Genomic DNA, 19159 nt, shown 5'->3' with positions numbered 1-19159 from the left:
TGGGTCGGCCCTGGAAAGGTGCTCCAGTAGCTGAAGTGGTTAAGACGACTGCTCGTAACATGTGGGAAATTCAGCTTGGATCCCGATCTGGCACAAATTTTCATGTATCACCTATAGACAATGTTTTCATACCTAATGCAGCTAAGGTCTGAAAGATTCTGAAATTGCAAATACATTTCTTAAATTTGGTACAGCTGCAAAACTGTCACCTGTTTTTTAAGATGTTATTAAAATTAAGTCAACTTATAGGGTTAGACTCTGAGCCACGGAAACATTAAAAACTCCCCAAATGTTGGGCAGTATAGAATTAAATTCCCAGTGAGATTGCGACCATGAAGCACTGTGCAGCCAATCCCATTGTTGATTGGGGAACTGGGGCAAGTCCACCCAAGAGCAACATAACAGCAGCTGAGAGGGCCGCTTTACATTCACCGAGAGTTAATCTGGATATTGTTATTTAGCTGTGGACAACAGCAATGTTACAGTTGTTTTGAACAAGTAGGATTACGTTCCAAAGATGCAATATTTACTGTTTGATTCAGTATATCACAGGATCAGCATTGATGCCATAAAAAGTGTTATGAGAAAGACTAACAGCCTCCTGAAGAAAAGCTTCCTGTCACAGGAGACTATCAAGAGTTTTAATTTTTACTGTGCTGTTCCTCCTTGGTTATATGGTATTCCAAAGGTCCACAAGGAACGAGTTCCTTTTAGGCTGACTGTGAGCAACACTGGTGTTCCAGAACATTGTGTAGCAAACAGCTTGCTGCTTTGTGGAGCCCACTAGTAGGTCAGTGCGAGAATTACATTAATAACTTAGTGGATTTCTTATGTCGATCAGATGGAATGTGCCTCAATGACTCTGATACTCTAGTAAGTTGTCACTCGTGTTCCTCCATCTGATTCATTACAGTTAACTGAGGTTAGGTTTAGAGTTGAATTAACAAACTTATTTCAACACGTGTTGAATTCCACCATACACTTTTTATTCAATGACCAGTACTATGAGCAGACGGATGCAGTTGCGATGAGAATCTTGTTGTCACCCAATATTTCCAATTTGTTTATGAGGAATGTGCCTTGGAGTTGATAGTTTTGAAATGGCAATGAGAATTTGGAAGACTTTTTAGAAAATCTGGCTTAAATCCACACAAATATTTGTTTCCCAAAGAGAGTTGGAAAAGACTAGCTGCCTTCCCTTCCTTTATATGTTGATCAGGTGGAAGGCTGATGGCACATTGGGAGTTGTCATTAATAGGAAGCCTAACCACACTGACTTGTATCTACATGCTGATAGTTGTCACCATCTGGTTCAGTGTGAAGGGCTACTTTGTACATTGGCTCACAAGATCTGTGTCATCTTGGAGCCCTAAGAGTTTGTCAGATGAGTTAGCCCATACTGAGGTCACCTTTCATCAGAATGGTTATAGTGAAAGACAAGTGACACCTGTGTTGTGTTATCGACCAACTGTGCCCCGGGTGAGATGAAAATTTCTGTGGTCTTGTTGCCTTATGCAGGGAGCATTTCCAATAGGGTTGGTCATATTCTGTAGAAACATGATGTGAAATGTGTCTTTTGATAACCATCTATGATCAGGGTCCTTTTAGGTTCCGTAAAGGATGATCTGGGTTTGCGTAAAGCAGGTATGTACCATATTCCTTGCAGTTGTAACATTTCATATATTGGTCAGACTATCAGGACTGTGGAGGACCAATGTACTCAGTACAAGCATCACATATGCTTACAACAGTTAAGCAAATCTGCTGCTGCAGAACCTTGTCTTGGTACCAATCATCCTATGGAATATAACAATGTAGAGATTTTGGCATGCACTTCCAGCTGTTGGAATACTGTTATTAAGGAAGCAGTTGAAATCAAATTACCATGTATAGGTTTTTGTTCTGCTGGGAATCCTGCTCTCTCCCCCCTTGTCAAATAAAAAAGAGGGACTGAGTTAAATATTATCTCAACTATTGGTTACCAGTTTTCACTATTGAAAACTTATGACATTGGTCTTCTCTGGTTGTGAGATGGTGCTAGCGTTTACACACACACACACACACACACACACACACACATACACACACAGAGAGAGAGAGAAAGAGAGAGAGAGAGAGAGAGAGAGAGAGAGAGAGAGAGAGAGAGAGGTTTGTGTGTGTGTGTGTGTGTGTGTGTGTGTGTGTGTATGTGTGTGTAAGGTTTCCAATTCCCTTCCACAAAGTTTACTTGTTACAGTTTTGCCTCGAAAATAACGGAGTGTGCATCTGTTGAAATACAGGTGAGTGTCAATGATGTCACCCTGCTGCATTCCCATAAGTTATTTGAACAAGATAAAACGTGTTTTACAAATTACATATTAAACAAATTTTGCTTAGTAAATACCATACTTTCAGCCTGTCAGAAAGTGTCTGAAATGTTACAACTACTGTTTGACTGTAGATAAAATGACAGAATTAATTCATACTGGTAGTTCTACAATTTTAAAATATGAGCATGTTAATACATTTTAAAAATACTATGCACCTCCAACTCCATAATATTTACTAGATACAAATCTCTGATACAATATTCATGATGAAGAATTTGCATATAAATAAATCTTCACTTACCAGAAACAGGCTTCTTAGTTTTATTTTCCTCTTTATGTTTTCGTTTTGTTTTTGTTTCACGATTAAATACAACTTTATCCCATAACTTCAACCAATGAAGAAGTGTTCTGTTGGTGCTCTGTAAAAATAATTAACCTTACACAGATATTCAGTAAGTGAATGTTGGCATTCCAAATACAATTTAGTGAAGCTGTGTCATAAAGTTGCCACAAGTATTTGCTATAAATCCTAGAGGACTGAAGAAAAGCTTACATTACAGAATGTTTTTGCATTCTTTTACTGGTTCCATACTAATTGTACATATTCGTAAACACAGAGTCACAAGCTATTGCAGCGTTTTGAATATGATACAAAACAAATTTTACAGACAGAATCTAAAATAGGCTGTGGTCTGGTACCTATCTGATACTTATTACCCAGTAACAGAAACTGCAGTGGAGTGGGTGGAGTGGGTTGAAGCACTTTCATGTTTATACTTGAGATGCAATGAGGGGAGGCAGTAGCAGTGTACACTATGGTGTTCTTACAAGAGGGGCACTGTGATATGCTACATGTCTGTATTACAATGTAGTTCACAGCACAACAATTAAATGAAGACCAGCACTTTTGACACACAATACTCCATGAACACTATCTCTTTGCCAGCACTTAGTCAGAGGATAATATGTATGAATCCAAATTTTGTCTAAATAAACCACTGGCAACTGTAATTCTTATACCTTCTCTGTCTACACTTCCCTGCTTTTTCCTCCTCACTGTTATAAATTTCATTTTGTTTACAGAAAGCTGCTGCTGCTGCTGCCCACAAAGACTTTTTCAATGATCACTTTCCATTCTTCCACTTTTAACTACAACTACTCTGAACTGGAGTGTGGCTGTATCTAGTCAAGTGACAAAGGCCCTTCCTGCTACTGCTAGGATCTTCAGTACATTTTGTCAAGTAAATCGTTAAAATCCAAAATATGTCAGTTAAAAAATATATCAGTTTAGATTATCACTACAACACCGCAATTCTTCAATACTGTACATTCCAAGGAACAGGGTAAAACAAACCAATTCACAACTACAATTCTATGCATCACTCTCTACATTATTTTGTCTGTGGACTACGTGCTCACAAATTCAGAGATAACTTATACATAGGTGCTTTTAACTTCTCATCTTTTCTTTTCCTTCACCTTTTGGCAAGCAGAGTTGGATATAGTAGGTAAATATACTGACAGAAAAAAAATCACAACAACATGAAGGAGTTACGTGATATAAATGAAAGTTGGCAGGCATGTTTCTACTTCAGAACAATTATGTCTATTCCAATTTTGCACCAGTCACATAAGAGTGGCACTATCACTGCTGCTACAAGGATGTGAATTGTTTTAAATACACACTGTGACAGCCGTGAGCATTAGTTACCTTCAAGATTGGACATGGTGAGCTAACATTAGTCAAGACAGCCTTTAAGGTGATGAAGACGCCACTATCAACACTTAACTAAGTTTGTGTAATTGGGTTATGAGAAGCTTGATGTTCCTTCTGCAGTATTGCAAGAAAACTAGCCAGAAATGTAACCAAGTTCATGATTGCTGACAGCACTGGTTACGAGGATATACAGTCACAAGAACACCAGGCTCCAGATGGCCATGTGGCACTACTGAAAGGGAAGGTCGTCATGTTCAGCATATGGCTCTGGTGCATTGTACTGCATCTGTAGCAGCAATTTGAGGAGCAGCTGACACCACAATGACACAACAAACTGTTACAAAATGGTTACTTCAAGGACAGCTCTGAACCAGATGCCATGTAACATGCATTCCACTGACCCGAAAACATTACCATTTGCGACTTTAGCGGTGTCAAGTGAGAGCTCATAGGAGGACAGTGTGGAGGTCTGTTTGGTTTCTGATGAAAGCTGGTTCTGCCTCAATGCCAGTGATGGTCACATGTTGGTCAGCAGGAGGACTGTTGAGAGCCTGCAAGCAACCTGTCTACGTGCTAGACATACTGGATCTAGGTCCGGAGTTACAGTCCGGGAGAGTGATTACGTATGACAGCATGAGCACTCCAGGGGTTATCCCATCCACCCTGACTGCAGATTTGTACATCAATCTGGTGATTCAACCTGTCGTGCAGCCATTCATGAATAGCATTTCAGGGGGTGTTTTCCAACAAGACAACACTCGCCCACTTACTGCTACTGTAATCCATCTGGCTCTACAGTGTGTCAAAATGTTGCCTTGGCTTGCTTGATCAAGAGATCTGTCTCCAATCAAGCACATATGGAGGATTATCAGATGACAACTCCAGTTTCATCCACAAACAGCATTAACCATTCCTGTATTGACCAACCAAGTGCAACAGGCATGTAACTCCATCCCACAGACTGACATATGACACCCATATAACATAATGCATGCATGTTTGCATGCCTGCATTCAACATTCTGGGGTTACATAGATCATTAATGTATGAGCATTTCACACTTGCAATGGCTTATCTTGTGTTTACATTAAACTGTGATCTTGCAACGTTAATCACTTAAATATCTTACCAAGACAAATGTATTTCCAAAATTTCATTACCCTACACCAACTATTTTTTGCTGCTGCAATTTTTTTTCTGTCTGTGTATTTCCTTCCAGTTTGAGACTGATATTAAAACCATAATTATGTTTCATTCCCTCTGCATACGAAGGTATTTCCTCTACTACTGTAATAATAATAGTGAACTAAAACTGTTTTGGCTGTTGAATTGGCACTGAGCAAATTTATGAAAAAATAAAATAAAATAAAAGTAAACCCTCACCAGAAAAATATTTTATGCTACTCACAGTACAGGTTGAAATAGTAACAGAGAATTGAAGTTTGTGCCCCTCAAGCAAACTTCAACAATAATCTGGAACTAATATAGACAGTATTTTTAGGAACAAGGAAGTAAGTCTGTAATTGGCAAGCTTGGGCAAAATGTTAGCCTTTTGATATAAAGGAAACCAAAATTGTACAGGATCATTAGCATCTTCAGCTCTAAGGATTAAAGGAAGAAAGTTTAGTATTCAACCCCCATTGATGATAAGGACTTTAGACAAAGCAAGCTCATATTAGGGGTAATGGTCTGTGTCCTTTTCAAAGGAATTAAAGTGACATTTCCCTAAAGTGATTTACAGAAAGCACAGAAAATATAGATCTGGTTGGTAAAACAGCGAGTCCGCCTTCCTCATGAATGTGGGTACAGCATTTCACCCAGAGAGAGAGGGAGAGAGAGAGAGAGAGAGAGAGAGAGAGAGAGAGAGAGAGAGAGAGAGCGCTTACCTCATCACTCAGCAGCTCAATGTAGGTTTTGGGTTTATACCTCTCAACCCACAGGTCTGCAGAGTCTTCTTTCTCATCTTCACTGGTTAGTTCCACACCAGAATCCATTCCTGAATCTTCTAGAGCACGGATTTTCCTTTCAAATTCATTTGCTTCTTCTTGGTCTAATTTTTTCTGAATCTAAGTGCAAGAGAAATGATTTGCATTACTGCTATGCAATTATTCCTCAAGAGTTGTGTTACAGAGCACTGAACAATACAAAGTCCTCCTCAAGGCTTCAGTATCAGTATGAAAATTTGGCAGCAGAATAGTGTTATAACTACTTACTTGAAAAATGTATTTATTTTTTTAAGTGAACAATAACACTTGCACTTATACATTGGTGTCCAAAATTAAAGCAAAAAACCACTATTTCCCCACCTTGTGTCTAATTCACAACATAAGCATACAAACTGTCAACTGATGTCTGTACAGTCATGTCCTGCATGGAAGATGGCATTCTGGTCAACAGACAACCTCACCAACAATGACATCATTGTTTGCTGGATAGTCCCACATCCACAATCGCTGTGTAAACAGTCTCAGGCGGTGCAGTATGGCACTGAGAAGATGCCTACCAGGCTCTTTGCAGTGGAGATCCATGAGAGGAATGGAAGCAGGACAGCCGCAAACTGATGTGACCGGATGGCTTAATGTAAATCGTTCTGTTCTTTAACAGATGTGGCAACAGTTTATAGAGATCAAAACTGTATCCCAAAGACCAGGGTGGGGCCGACCAAGTGTAAAATCGGAAAGAGAGAACCGTTATTTGGCTGTAAGGGCTTGATGGTACCACCTCAGTACTGCACAGCAACTGTCATCTGACCTCGCAACATCCACTGGATGTGTCGCAGCAAGACAAATGGTATACAGAAGGCTTCGGTAGAATGGTCTTTATTGTCATAAATCTGCTGTATGTGTACCTCCGACATGTCTTCACAGAAGGGAGCTTCTAGAGTGGAGCCGTCAACATGCCATCTGGACAGTCGAACAGTGGGCCAATGTTCTTTCCACAGATGACTCATGATTTGGTCTGCATAGTGATTCTTGATGGATTCACATCTTTAGGCAACATAGAAAACAATTTCAGGACCCAACCACTGTGGAAAGAGACTGATATCGAGGATGATCACTAACATTAAGGGCATGGATTACATTGACCATTTGAATACCTCTTCACGAAACTGTATGGTTAAATTGGAAAGGTTTAACTGCTGTCAGGTATTGTGACAAGATCTTGCGACCTCACGTGCAGTTGTTGTGAAGTGTTGTGGGCCCAGACATCTTATTGCTGGACAAGAATGCTTGGCCTCATAGAGCACGGGTGGTTGATGTTTTCCTGGAAATGGATGCTACTGCACACATGGCATGGCCTTCTTGCTCTCTTAATATAACCATAGGGCACAACTCAGATCCACTAGGGACACGTGTTGCATCACGTCAGCATCCACCAACCACTCTCCAAGACTTGTCAGCAGCGCCACACGAAGAATGGGCATTATTGTCTCAACTTGAGATTGATGACATCATTCACAGCATGCCCTGTCATTTGTCAGGCCTGTGTTGGTGCCAGAGGTGGTCACACTCCATATTGAGCTAATTAACCAGTTTACAGAATGGGTTTGTAAATCCGTTGAGCCGGAAAAAACAGAGAACATTTTTGTCTGCCATAACGCACGTTGCAGTTGTTTACGTTCTGTATTCTTTATATTGTTTCTACTTTTCTATCCCCTGATTATAATGTTTTGTGGCAAAATAAATGCAACCTAGCAAAATTTTGTTTTGTTGCTTTAATTTTGGACACCAGTGTAATATCTGAAGATTTAAACTGTGATTGGTTATTTACAAACTATTTTATTCGAATACAGCTCTCATCTTTAAATTTTTATATGAATGTCATCTATTTCAACTTGCATCACTCATTTTGAGAATGTACGCCAATAGAAAATTGCTACAAAGATGATATTTGTTCAAAAATGGAACACTTTAGAAAAAAGTAGTAATATGGAGGTGGTGGTGGTGGTGGTCGTCGTCATTGTCAGCATCGTCAGCATTTCAGGGTGTTCAATGGCATGGTTATTAGTGCCCTCCTTGAATATGAACATATTCATTTTCTGAAATGAGCACAAAAGTATTTCCCAATGAATAATGACACTCTAGCAACTTTTCTGAGAAAGTGTGACAATATCAACATTAGGTAGAACAGGAGAGGCCACCTCTGCAGGCCAGGCTGCAAGAAAAGTTCACTTCCCCACAGCCTCCAATAATGTCAACACTGCTTAGTCCCATACTGACTCACATTGGAGCAATCCACAGTCTTATCTGTTTTCATTGGTAAGTACGCAGTAAGGGTAAATGATGTTAGAGACGGATGATTTTGAACTTTTTAATATTCAAGAGTTTCCATGCATTGGAACCAATACTCTTACAACCCTCTCTAAGCAAGAGGTGTGGTTTTGTCATGTGAGGTTTATTCTTTTCCTCGGAGCTGTTTTTTTTTTCCTTTTTTTTCTGTTATTGTTACAGTCTCCTGTTCCAACACTGATTTGATGTGATCTCCATGCTAGCCTCTCTTTTGCAGGGACTCTCCAAATCTAAGAGACTGCAACTTATAACCAACAGAAGCTGCTTATTGTAGTCAAGCCTTGGTTTTCCACTTAAATGTTTACTCCACACTCCTACTAACAAATTAACTAGACAGATTTTGATGTCACAGAGTCTGTTCTACTCATCTAGCCTGCATTTTTGTCAAGTTGTGCTATAAAGCTTCTTCTTTCCTCTGTTCAGCTCTATTCGGTGGTGCTTCATTATACTTTCAATCTCTCTATCTAATCTTCAGCATTTTTCTGTGATGCCAGACTTTAAAAATTTCTATTTACTTCTTATCTGCACTGCACATGATCCGTATAGATAAGTTAGGTACAATATATTATTTGTTCCATAGAGGAGAGAGCCTCATAGTGGATAAAACACAAATACACATTTCATATTTAAAAAGTTGTGCTAATGCATCTTCCATAGACTCCAAGCAAAATGGTCTCATCGATTTGTAGCATGTCAAAAAAATCTTAAAGATATTTTCATTAAAATGCAACAACAAACTTGTCACAAAACAAGCATATTTACGAAACTCTGAGGTGCATAGGATAATTCTTAAGCTATTGTAGCTGTAAACAAAACTACAACTGCAGTCTGATTTTACAATAATTTCGGATTTTCTAGAGTAATACATAAAAAAAAGGGGAGCCTTTAATATTAAATCAAAACACATAGTAATACATGTATTTACAGAGTAATCTGTAGTAAACTAACTATTAGCATAATCTAAACAACTTACCTTTATGAAAGCATGAAACTTGCATGACTCACCTGGCAAAGGGCTGATATTGTTCATAGTGTTATAATACTTTTCTTTAAAAAAAAAAAAAAAGTTTTCTTGCCATGACTGATGGCATTTTACATTCTTTTTTCTTCAGGAACCATCAGTCATTTTGCTGCCCAAGCTTCAAAACTCGTCTACCACATTTAGTTTCTGATTTCCTAATGTGATTCCATTGGCATCATCTCACTTAATTCAACTACTCTACATTATCTAACATACCATTTTGCCAGCAGCCAATCTAATTGTAATTCTTGAAGTAGATGGTACGTAAATACAGACATTTATTGATGATACATAAAGTAGCAATTCTGCACAATAATACTGTAACCAAAGTGAGCATAGCAAAATAACAACTGAATGCAAAACTGAAATTCGTAGCACTTGTGTATATGGACAGAAATTTTATGAAAATTTGTAATAGTTCAAATAAAACATTTCTTCTCCAGTTAATTTAAGGATAGTCTGTAACGGACCACATTTGACAAAGCCTTGTTGATCTCCTATGTTTGGTAGATGTCCCCTCAATATGTGTGTTTTCTGGTTCAATCTCTGAAGTAACATGGTTTTCATTTTCATCCTGTTTTGTTGCTGGTTCAGAAGGCAGTGCTCCAGTTTCATCCTGTTATACTGCTTCTTCAGGAGGCAGTTGAATTAAGTCTCATTCCTTTTCAGATCTGTGCTGCCCATTATTCTTCAAGATGCTGCATTTTTTTGGGTTGGTTTTGGAGCCTTTTGAGAGTTCCATAAGGCACTTTTGTGATGTACCGCATTTTTTCCAGCTGTTTGATTACAATGTCAATGACCCATGGAGATCCACTTGACAAATTGTTTAAGAAATTTTTGGCTAACACTTGATCACCAACCTGAAAGTTTGAATCCTTCTTTGGCTTTTCTTCCTCCTTTGATGGACTGATCAATGACAATGTGATCCTTGGCTGAGACAGCTATGAAGTATTTCAGAGAGTGAGTTGTCCAGTTATTGTATTTGGAACTGAGTGGTAAGTAATGAGCATTTTCTCCAGAGCATCTTGCTTGTTCTCTCCATCTCAGTTGGTCCCCCCCCCCCCCCCCCCCAAAAAGTCCTTGACATTACTGATGGAAAGGACAGATGCAGTCGCATGGTGGTGCAGATTTCTATGCACAGTCATGGGTGTGAGTTTCAAAAATATAATGTGGCTGGATGAAATGTGGGTTAATGCCAGTCATTACTTGCACGGAGGCTGGAGTGATGGAACACCCGAGGGGACCATGACAGTCCCTGTTGGAAGAGGAGGGTGAATTACTGTTTTATATGCAAGTACATTAGCTGGTTTTGTACTAAGTTGCTTGTTAATATTTCGTTCAAAAGAGTCAGGTGACAACCTCAAAGAGATGAACAGCTTAGTTTTTCAAAAGTGGTTCAAAACATTGATATGATGAATCTGACAAGTCCACCAGAGATAGTCATCATCATCATCATTCCATTGTTCACAACAGGACACCACCTTTGGCAACGAAAAAAGAAAATATTATTCAGTGGCTGAAAAGGGGATTTCAGAGAAGATATGAAGCAGGTAGAATTACTTGAAATGGTGGTACAATAGTAACCACAATTTCCGACACATGTAATTGATGAGACTGCCAAAAGGCACAGCCATTAACTTGTTTGGCTTCCTCCATATCACTGTCACTTCAATGCCATTGAAGGGGTATGGGTGCAAATAAAAAACAATGTTGCTGCAAAAACATAAATATTCACGATCTCTGAAGTTGAAAATCTTATTGTAGCAGCAATCAATCAAGTGATAAGTGAGACATGACAAACATTGTGAATACTACAAGTGTCATCAGAAAGGCAACCAAAAACAAAGGTGTTGTGGAATAATGTGTAGTAAATTTAATTATACAACTGGGAGGGAGCTGTGCTAGTTCAGGCAGTGCTGAAGTAGACTATATTACAGTAATGCGAGTGGTGTTTTTCCATTATCATAACTACAACACACTCAAGAAATGTAAGGAGTGAGCATACCAGTGACCTATCACCTGCTGTGAGTACCATCTTCAGATTATAACTGTTAATATACCGCACTCATGAATTATCAGTCACTCACTGTAGAACTAATTGATACTGCTAATATTCATCAATGGAATCAAAAACTGTGTATGTTCAAGGATGGAAAAAAAAAAAATAGTTTTGCGAAGTTTGACAAATAACTTTACATTTCAGCTTTGAGATTATATGTTACAAACAGCAATGGTAAATAAATTTACATGTACAAATATGACCTGCACGTTATCAATTCTTTTGTTTCTGCTGCTAGAGATTGCATACAAGTAGAGACCTGGTGCAAAATGTCACTTCAAGCCATGTTCGGCAACACTGCCGCCTGCCTGCCTGAATTTTCAATACCATTCACTCATCTCACAGACTATAGCTTCGGAATGTCAGCTTCCACCCGCATCCGTGATGTGGCCTACAATTCACGTTTTCTTATATCGCACCTGGCGCCATTTTCTTCCAGTCACGTGAAAAGCATGTGCAAATTGTTCATGTGCTCATTCACATTTGTGCCTGTGACAATTACATTATCCAAGTAACTGGAACATCCAGGTAGGGTATTTCATATCAGTGCACACTCCGCTGAAGAGTGAAAATCTCATTGTGGAAACATCCCCTGGGCTGTGGCTAAGCCATGTCTCCACAATATCCTTTCTTTCAGGAGTGCTAGTTCTGCATGGTTCACAGGAGAGCTTCTGTAAAGTTTGGAAGGTAGGAGACGAGGTACTGGCAGAAGTAAAGCTGTGAGGACGGGGCGTGAGTTTTGCCTGGGTGGCTCAGTTGGTAGAGCACCTGCCCACGAAAGGCAAAGGTCCCGAGTTTGAGTCTCGGTCCGGCACACAGTTTTAATCTGCCAGGAAGTTTCATATCAGCACACACTCCGCTGCAGAGTGAAAATCTCATTATGGAATCTTTTGGTTGTCATGTTTGTATATGAGATTGCAATCCCTTGTGATATTACGTATATCAGCCACCCATTCTGATAATGTCTGCCCATGCTTCTTCTTTTGTGCATGGGACTCATAAGTGGCCACTGGTACATATGCTTTTACTTTAAAATCGACAAATCGTTGCTCAGAATATTTTTCCTTACTGGCTCCTCCTATCCAAAGAGCTTCATCAGTGTCAATGCCAATCCATGATAGGAAATACACATGTTTCTGGTTGTTGTCAGTTATCAGGTGTGCCTCAGAATGTCTATCTGAGTCACAGGTATGTGCTCCATTGTTCCTTCATTCTGTTGAGTGCAGGAAACACTGGTGCATTTTATTTTTGATCCAGTGATGTAGCACTGCATTTTGGCAGCAGTTTTAGCAGTGTTCTTTTTATGCTTCTTGTTACTGTTCCATAAGCTGCCACTGTTGGAGTGCAGACATTTTGATAAGCTCCACAAGTTCTGCTGTTGCCATTCTGGATTGTCTTCACGATTCTTTCAATTTTCATTGCTACATAATATGTTATCTGGTTAGTGGCCAGGCTAACAGTAATTCTGGAAATACCAATGTGTAAATACACACGTTTTTTAGCACAAAACACTAAACAGTAACTCTGAATACTACAGTAATTCACAAGGTTCAAATGGCTCTGAGCACTGTGGGACTTAACATCCAAGGTCATCAGTCCCCTAGAACTTAGAATGACTTAAACCTAACTAACCTAAGGACATCACACGCATCCATGCCTGAGGCAGGGTTCAAACCTGCAACCGTAGCAGTCATGCAGTTCTGAACTGAAGTGCCAAGAACCGCTCGGCCACAATGGCTGGCACTACAGTAATTGTAAATACACACATTTATTACACAAAACACTAAACAGTAACTCCGAACAGTACTACGGTAATATACGCAAGCATAGCAAAATAACTGAATACAAAACTGAAAGTCATGGCACTTCTATGTACACAAAACATAAAAAAGTTCAATCTAACATTATCTTTGTTCTATTTATTTTCTTATTCTCTTTTTTCAAGGCAATATCCATTCTATTTAACTCATTTTGCAAGCCTCTGCTGTATACAACAGAATTACAATGTCATCAGAAAACCTTAAAGGTTGTGTTCACTTTCAGTTTCTTCCCCATCCTCTAAATTTTAATAGCTTTCACAAATATCTCCTTCATTTGCTTTAATGCTTGCTCTAAGTACAGACTGCATAACGTGCTAGACAATACTACAATCTTATTTAATTCCTTTCTCACATGGCACCTCTCTTTGATGTTCATCATGTCCTAGAATTGCAGTCTCGTTTCTACATCTACATCCATATTCTGCAAGCCACCATGAAATGTGTGGCTGAGGGTACTTCCCACTGTACCATTTATTAGGATTATTTTATGTGTGTTGCGAAGGAATAATGATGGCTTAAATGCCTCTGTGCTGTAACTAGTCTAAGTACATCTTCGCAATCCCTATGAGAGCAATATGTATAGGACCGTAGTATTTTCCTGAAGTCCTCACTTAAAGCTGTTTCTTGACTTTAGGAACAGGATTTCATGGGATGGGCGGTTTCTATCTTCATGCTTCATATTTGCCATGTTTTTGTGATATCACTTTTAATTTATTTAAGTTTTTATTTATTTTGTTAATGTAGTGGCTTCAAGTGTGGCTTCGTATTTTTTGATTGTTCCATAAGGCAACTGAAAATTATTAACGTATTGAAATTGGTTTATTTTGTATTTGATGATGAACTGCTGTTTCAAATACTGAAATTCATTCCTGAAAATCAACTTTATCTGTAATAGGTATAGACTATTTCCTAAAGTGACATATGGAAATTTGTGCCAGACCAGGACTCAAACCCAAATTTCCCAATTATTGCACATGGTCACCCTTGCCACATAGGAGATCTAAGCATCACCCCCCCCCCCCCCATGAGGTCCTTTACCAACCCCCCCCCTCCCACACCCCTCCTGCCCAAAGTCTTTCTGTGATTCTGAGCAGCAAATGTTTTTTGTCAGTCACTCATAAGAAAACTGCATGATTTCAATGCTGCGCATAGTGGTTCTAACCTCCACCAGAGAGGTGTTAAAAGTAAGGGGGATTACATTTGGATAAGATGGGCTGTGAGGACCTTCCCATCATGTGACAAATCTATAGTGGCACTGGACTGAATTGTGGAGAAGCTTGGTGTCAATGTGACATCATTAAACCACCTTCCACATCACATGAACTTCAGAGCTGTGGCCCTCTTTTTTCTTCATGTATTAACATCTTACTGTTCGAAGCATCATCAAGCACGAGGGTGATGTCACAGGGCACGATGCTTTTGCATTATCACAGAGCAAGGTTATATACAACTTTGAGACCAATTTCAAACTTAAGTGTTGCAATGGGTCAGAATTATTGGGTTTCAAAAACCTGTTCCCTTAATTCTGTTGTGCAGTGCACTTCTTTTCATAGATTATTAATTCAACTACCCACACTTGCACAACTTCTGATTCACAGATGGTTTTTAGAATCAAGACAATGACAAGTCATAGAATATTGTCATTTTCATCACACGCCCATCTTCACCTTATACATATTTATATTTGATGAGAAACTACAGTTTCAAATATTGAATTTTATTAGTGAAATTCAGCTTAACTATAATAGGTATACATGCACTACATAAAGCGACACATTAAAATTTGTTGAAAATTCGTGCCTGGTAGGGATTCGAACTGGATTTTCCGTTTATCACAAGTAGTCGGCATACCACATACATTACCCAAGCACGCACCCCACGTCAACCCAAACAACCACATGTCACACACCTGTCTATTTCCTCTAATAGATTAATAATGTACAGAAAGTTCTGGCTGAGATTTAGGAATAAAGGAGATGGCTCACTGAAAGGCAGAAGTGCTGTGTTGTCGATAAGTACACAAACAAAAGGCATAGAGCTTTGCTAGCCTCCTTTTTCAAGCTTGTAGGAGAAACATGCATATGCAGACACAGACAGACAGACACACATACACACACACACACACACACTCTCTCTCTCTCTCTCTCTCTCTCTCTCTCTCTCTCTCTCTCTATTGGGTGGAGGGTGGGAGGACAGCGAGTTACCTTAGGTTTAGGGCAGGGCGGTTACAGGAGAGAAGAATGTGCTGTAAGGATAGCTCCCACCTGCACAATTCAGAAAAGCCAGTGGGGCTGGGGAGGATCCAGATGGCACAGGTTGTGAAGCAGCCATTGAAACCTTGCATGTTGTGCTCTGCTTCATGTTGTGCCTCTGGGTGGTCCACCTTGTTTTTGGCAACAGTTTGGCAGTGGCCATTCATTCTAGTTGACAGCTGGTTGGTTGTCATACCAATGTAAAACACTGTGCTGTGCTTGCAGCAGAGATGGTATGTAACATGGCTGCTTTCACAGGTGGTCCAGCCTCTGATGGGGTATGGGAAACCTGCCCTGGGAATGGAGTAGGTGGTGCTGGGTGGGTGGATTGGGCAAGTCTTGCATCTGTGTTTGCTACAAGGGTATGATCCCTGTAGCAAGGGATTGGGGGTGGGAGTGGCATGAGGATGGGCTACAATGTTGTGGAGGTTGGGTGGTTGGCGGAACACCACTTTGCCAGGGAATGGAACTATCATCAAGGGTAGCATTTTCCTCATTTCAGGGCATGCCAATATATAATCAAAGCCCCGACAAAGGACATAGTCAGGCACAGGAGATCTGTTTGTGAATTAGGTCTGGAGGGTTTGATGTGGACCGAGGTGTGGGTGGGAGATCTGTTTGTGAATTAGGTCTGGAGGGTTTGATGTGGACTGAGGTGTGGGTGGATGGAGCCAGTCATCTGAGAGGAGGAGATTGACATCTAGGAAGGTGTACAATGGGTAGAGGAGGACCAGGTGAAGTGGATGGGAGAGAAGATGTTGAGGTTGTGGAGAGATGAGGATAAGGTGTCCTGGCCTTGGGTCCAGAATATAAAGATATTAGCAATAAACCAAAACCTAACCAGGAGTTTGGGATCTTGGGAAGCTAGGAACGTTCCTTTACTTGGCCCATGAAGAGGCTGGCACAGAAGTTTGTCATGCTAGTGCCCATGGCTGCGTCACAAATTTGTTTGCATACCTTCCCTTGAAGCAGTCATAGGCTAGGGTGTAGTTGGGTGGGTGTACAAGGAATGAAGTGGTGGGTGTGGAATCTGCAGGGCATTGGAAGAAGTAGTGTTCAATTGCGGCAAGGCCATCAGAGGCTGGGCCACATGTGAAAGCAACCTTGTTATATACCAGCTTTGCTGCAACCAGTGCATAGTGTTTTACATTGGTATTACAACCAACCAGCTGTCAACTAGAATGAATTTCCACCGCCAACCTGTTGCCAAAAACAAGGTGGACCTTCTAGTGACACAAGATGCAGCAGAGTCAACATGCGAGATTTCACTGGCTGCTTCACAATCTGTGCCATCTGGATCCTCCCCAGCACCACCAGCTTTTCTGAGCTGTGCAGATGGAAGCTATCCTTACAGCATATCCTTGGCTCCTGTAACCTCCCTGGCCTAGACCTAAGGTAACTCACTGTTCCCCAACCCGTGTGCGTGTGTGTGAGTGTGTGAGTGTGTGTGTGTGTGTGTGTGTGTGTGTGTTCATCATCCCATACCTAAGTAACCACTCCCCCCCCCCCCCCCAACCCATGTCAGCTAGTTGTGTGCTACTATCTCATGCCCTAGTCTATGAAATCATGTACCCAGCTGCCCATTCTACCATTCTATCTCCAGCTAGCCCACAGGTGGCTCCCCACTCTCCCATGAGCCAGCCACTAGATGCTTCCCCCCAACCCCCTTACTGCCTCCCGCCTCTCTCCAGCCCTCACCCCAACTGATCCTGCAGCCCTGGCACATCCCAGTACAATCACTGTGGGCCGGAAAAGAGCAGGCAGTTGACTGAGCACAATGTAGGGAGAAAGGCATGCATGTGTATGTGTGGGTATGTGTGTGTACACATTTCTCCTACAAGCTTGGAAAAGGAAGTTCTTTCCAAAAGCTAGCAAAGCTCTGTATCTTTTGTTCGTGTACTATCGGTGATGCAGCACTTCTGCCTTCTGTGAGTCATCGTCTTCTCATAGATTATCAGTTCATTTACCCACACCTGCACATATCATCATTCCTGTGTAGGTTTTTAGTATCAAGACAATGAGCAGTCATAGACTATCATTTTAATTTTTTGCCTTATATATATTTTTAATTAATGGCAACAATGTTTATGTTTATGCAGAACTACATTTATTGCAATACAATGTCCTTCAGACAACCATAAATGTCCGAAAGACATTGTATTGCCAAAAACGCAGTTGCTGCATAAACACAGATGCTGTTGCCATTAATGATATAATCATGCCTCGCAATAGAAAAAAACTACAGTCTTCCTGTGGTTTTAGTTTCATGAAGGTGCAGGTATTTGGATGGTGACTTCAAGATATATATAGAGGTTTTGACAGCACTGGGGGCGTACTTGAATAAACAAAATGTTTCAGGCGACCACTCACGACAAGCGGAATTCTGGGTTCTAGTCCCAGCCCACACAAATTTTCATTTGTCACGAGTAGTTGACACTAATATGTATTTACAGTATGTGCATCCATTTCATTATCTATATTTATATTTAATGATTAACTACAATTTCAAATATTGAAATTTATTCCTGAAATCTAACTTAACTGTAATAGGTATAGATGTGTTTATATCTGAGTAGTTGAGCTCTGTCAGACATTATTTCGGAAAAAGAGGGTAATCGTTTCCCAATGTTTGTTTCACTGTGGATATGGGAATCATAATTTGCGAACAGATACTTCAATGGACAGGGGATGCTGCATTGCAGTGTCCGAGAAGTTGGAAATTTGAGATAGTTGTGGACTGTGCCTTGAAGGCCAAAGGGGTTAAGGCAACAGTACACGAGAAGTGGTAAGTCCAGGTTCAGGTCCCGGTCTGGCATCAATTTTCTGTTTTCCCCACTGCATTACCACAACACCATGCGCAGCTAGCCGTTGTGATTTTGCATCCATCCTTGCTCTTTCCTTACCCTTCTAACACTTCACATTTACAAGTAAACATGTAGGACTCAAAGCAGCCTGGGGAGTGTGCTCGGATAGCCTAAGTGGTAAAGAGACCACTCACAATAAGTGGGAAGTTTGGGTTCCAGTCGCACTTGGGCACAAATTTTCGTATGTTACTTTCGGTAGTATATCTATAATAATTACAGTTAAGTTGAATTTCAGGAATATATTTCGAAACTGATTTAGCCAATAAACAATATATGTATAAGCATTAACCGGTAACTTTTATAGACATATCTTCAAGCATCTGCTCATTCAGCTTTTTTATCATCTCTGTGATACTCTCCCAGCAGTCAAACAAACCTATCACAATTTTTGGTGCCATTTTTATATACTTTTTGTATCCTACTTGGTATAGGTCCCACACACTTGAGAAAAATTCTGGTATGGATCCCAAGAGTGTTCAGGACACAATCTCTTTTGTAGACTTATTGCATTACCCTAGTATTCACCAAAAGGACCGAAGTATGCCACCTGCTTTACTTACAACTCAGCCTATGTGGTCATTCTATTTCATGTACCTACAAATTGTTACACCCATGATTATAATTGTGACTTATTGATACTGTAGTACAAGGTTGTAAGTTCTTCCATCTTGTGAAATGTACAGCTTTAAATTTCTGTAAATTTAAAGCAAATTACCAAGCTTTGCACCAATTTGAAGTCAAGATCTGACTGCATCTATTTTCTGGGAGTGGTCCATTATACAAAACTAAATCATCTACAAAAAGTCTCAGTTTACAGTTAATATTGGC

The 19159-nt window shown here is 40.1% G+C and overlaps 1 protein-coding gene across 2 annotated transcripts in view; it reads right to left on the bottom strand.

Moving 5' to 3' along the window:
- Positions 1 to 19159, bottom strand: part of LOC126145121 (chromosome transmission fidelity protein 18 homolog) — a 464617-nt gene that overhangs the window by 401909 nt on the left and 43549 nt on the right. For both annotated transcript variants that reach the window (XM_049915535.1, XM_049915534.1), the window contains exons 7-8: positions 5913 to 6092; positions 2611 to 2728 (exon numbers count right to left, since the gene is read on the bottom strand). In XM_049915535.1, coding sequence (XP_049771492.1) covers positions 2611 to 2728; positions 5913 to 6092 — 298 coding nt within the window. The remainder of the gene's footprint in view (positions 1 to 2610; positions 2729 to 5912; positions 6093 to 19159) is intronic.

The sequence above is a fragment of the Schistocerca cancellata genome, chromosome 2, assembly GCF_023864275.1.
Source record: "Schistocerca cancellata isolate TAMUIC-IGC-003103 chromosome 2, iqSchCanc2.1, whole genome shotgun sequence".
Classification (NCBI taxonomy): domain Eukaryota; kingdom Metazoa; phylum Arthropoda; class Insecta; order Orthoptera; family Acrididae; genus Schistocerca; species Schistocerca cancellata.
Note: the sequence above shows the minus strand (reverse complement) of the source record. Positions and strands in the feature narration are given on the sequence as shown.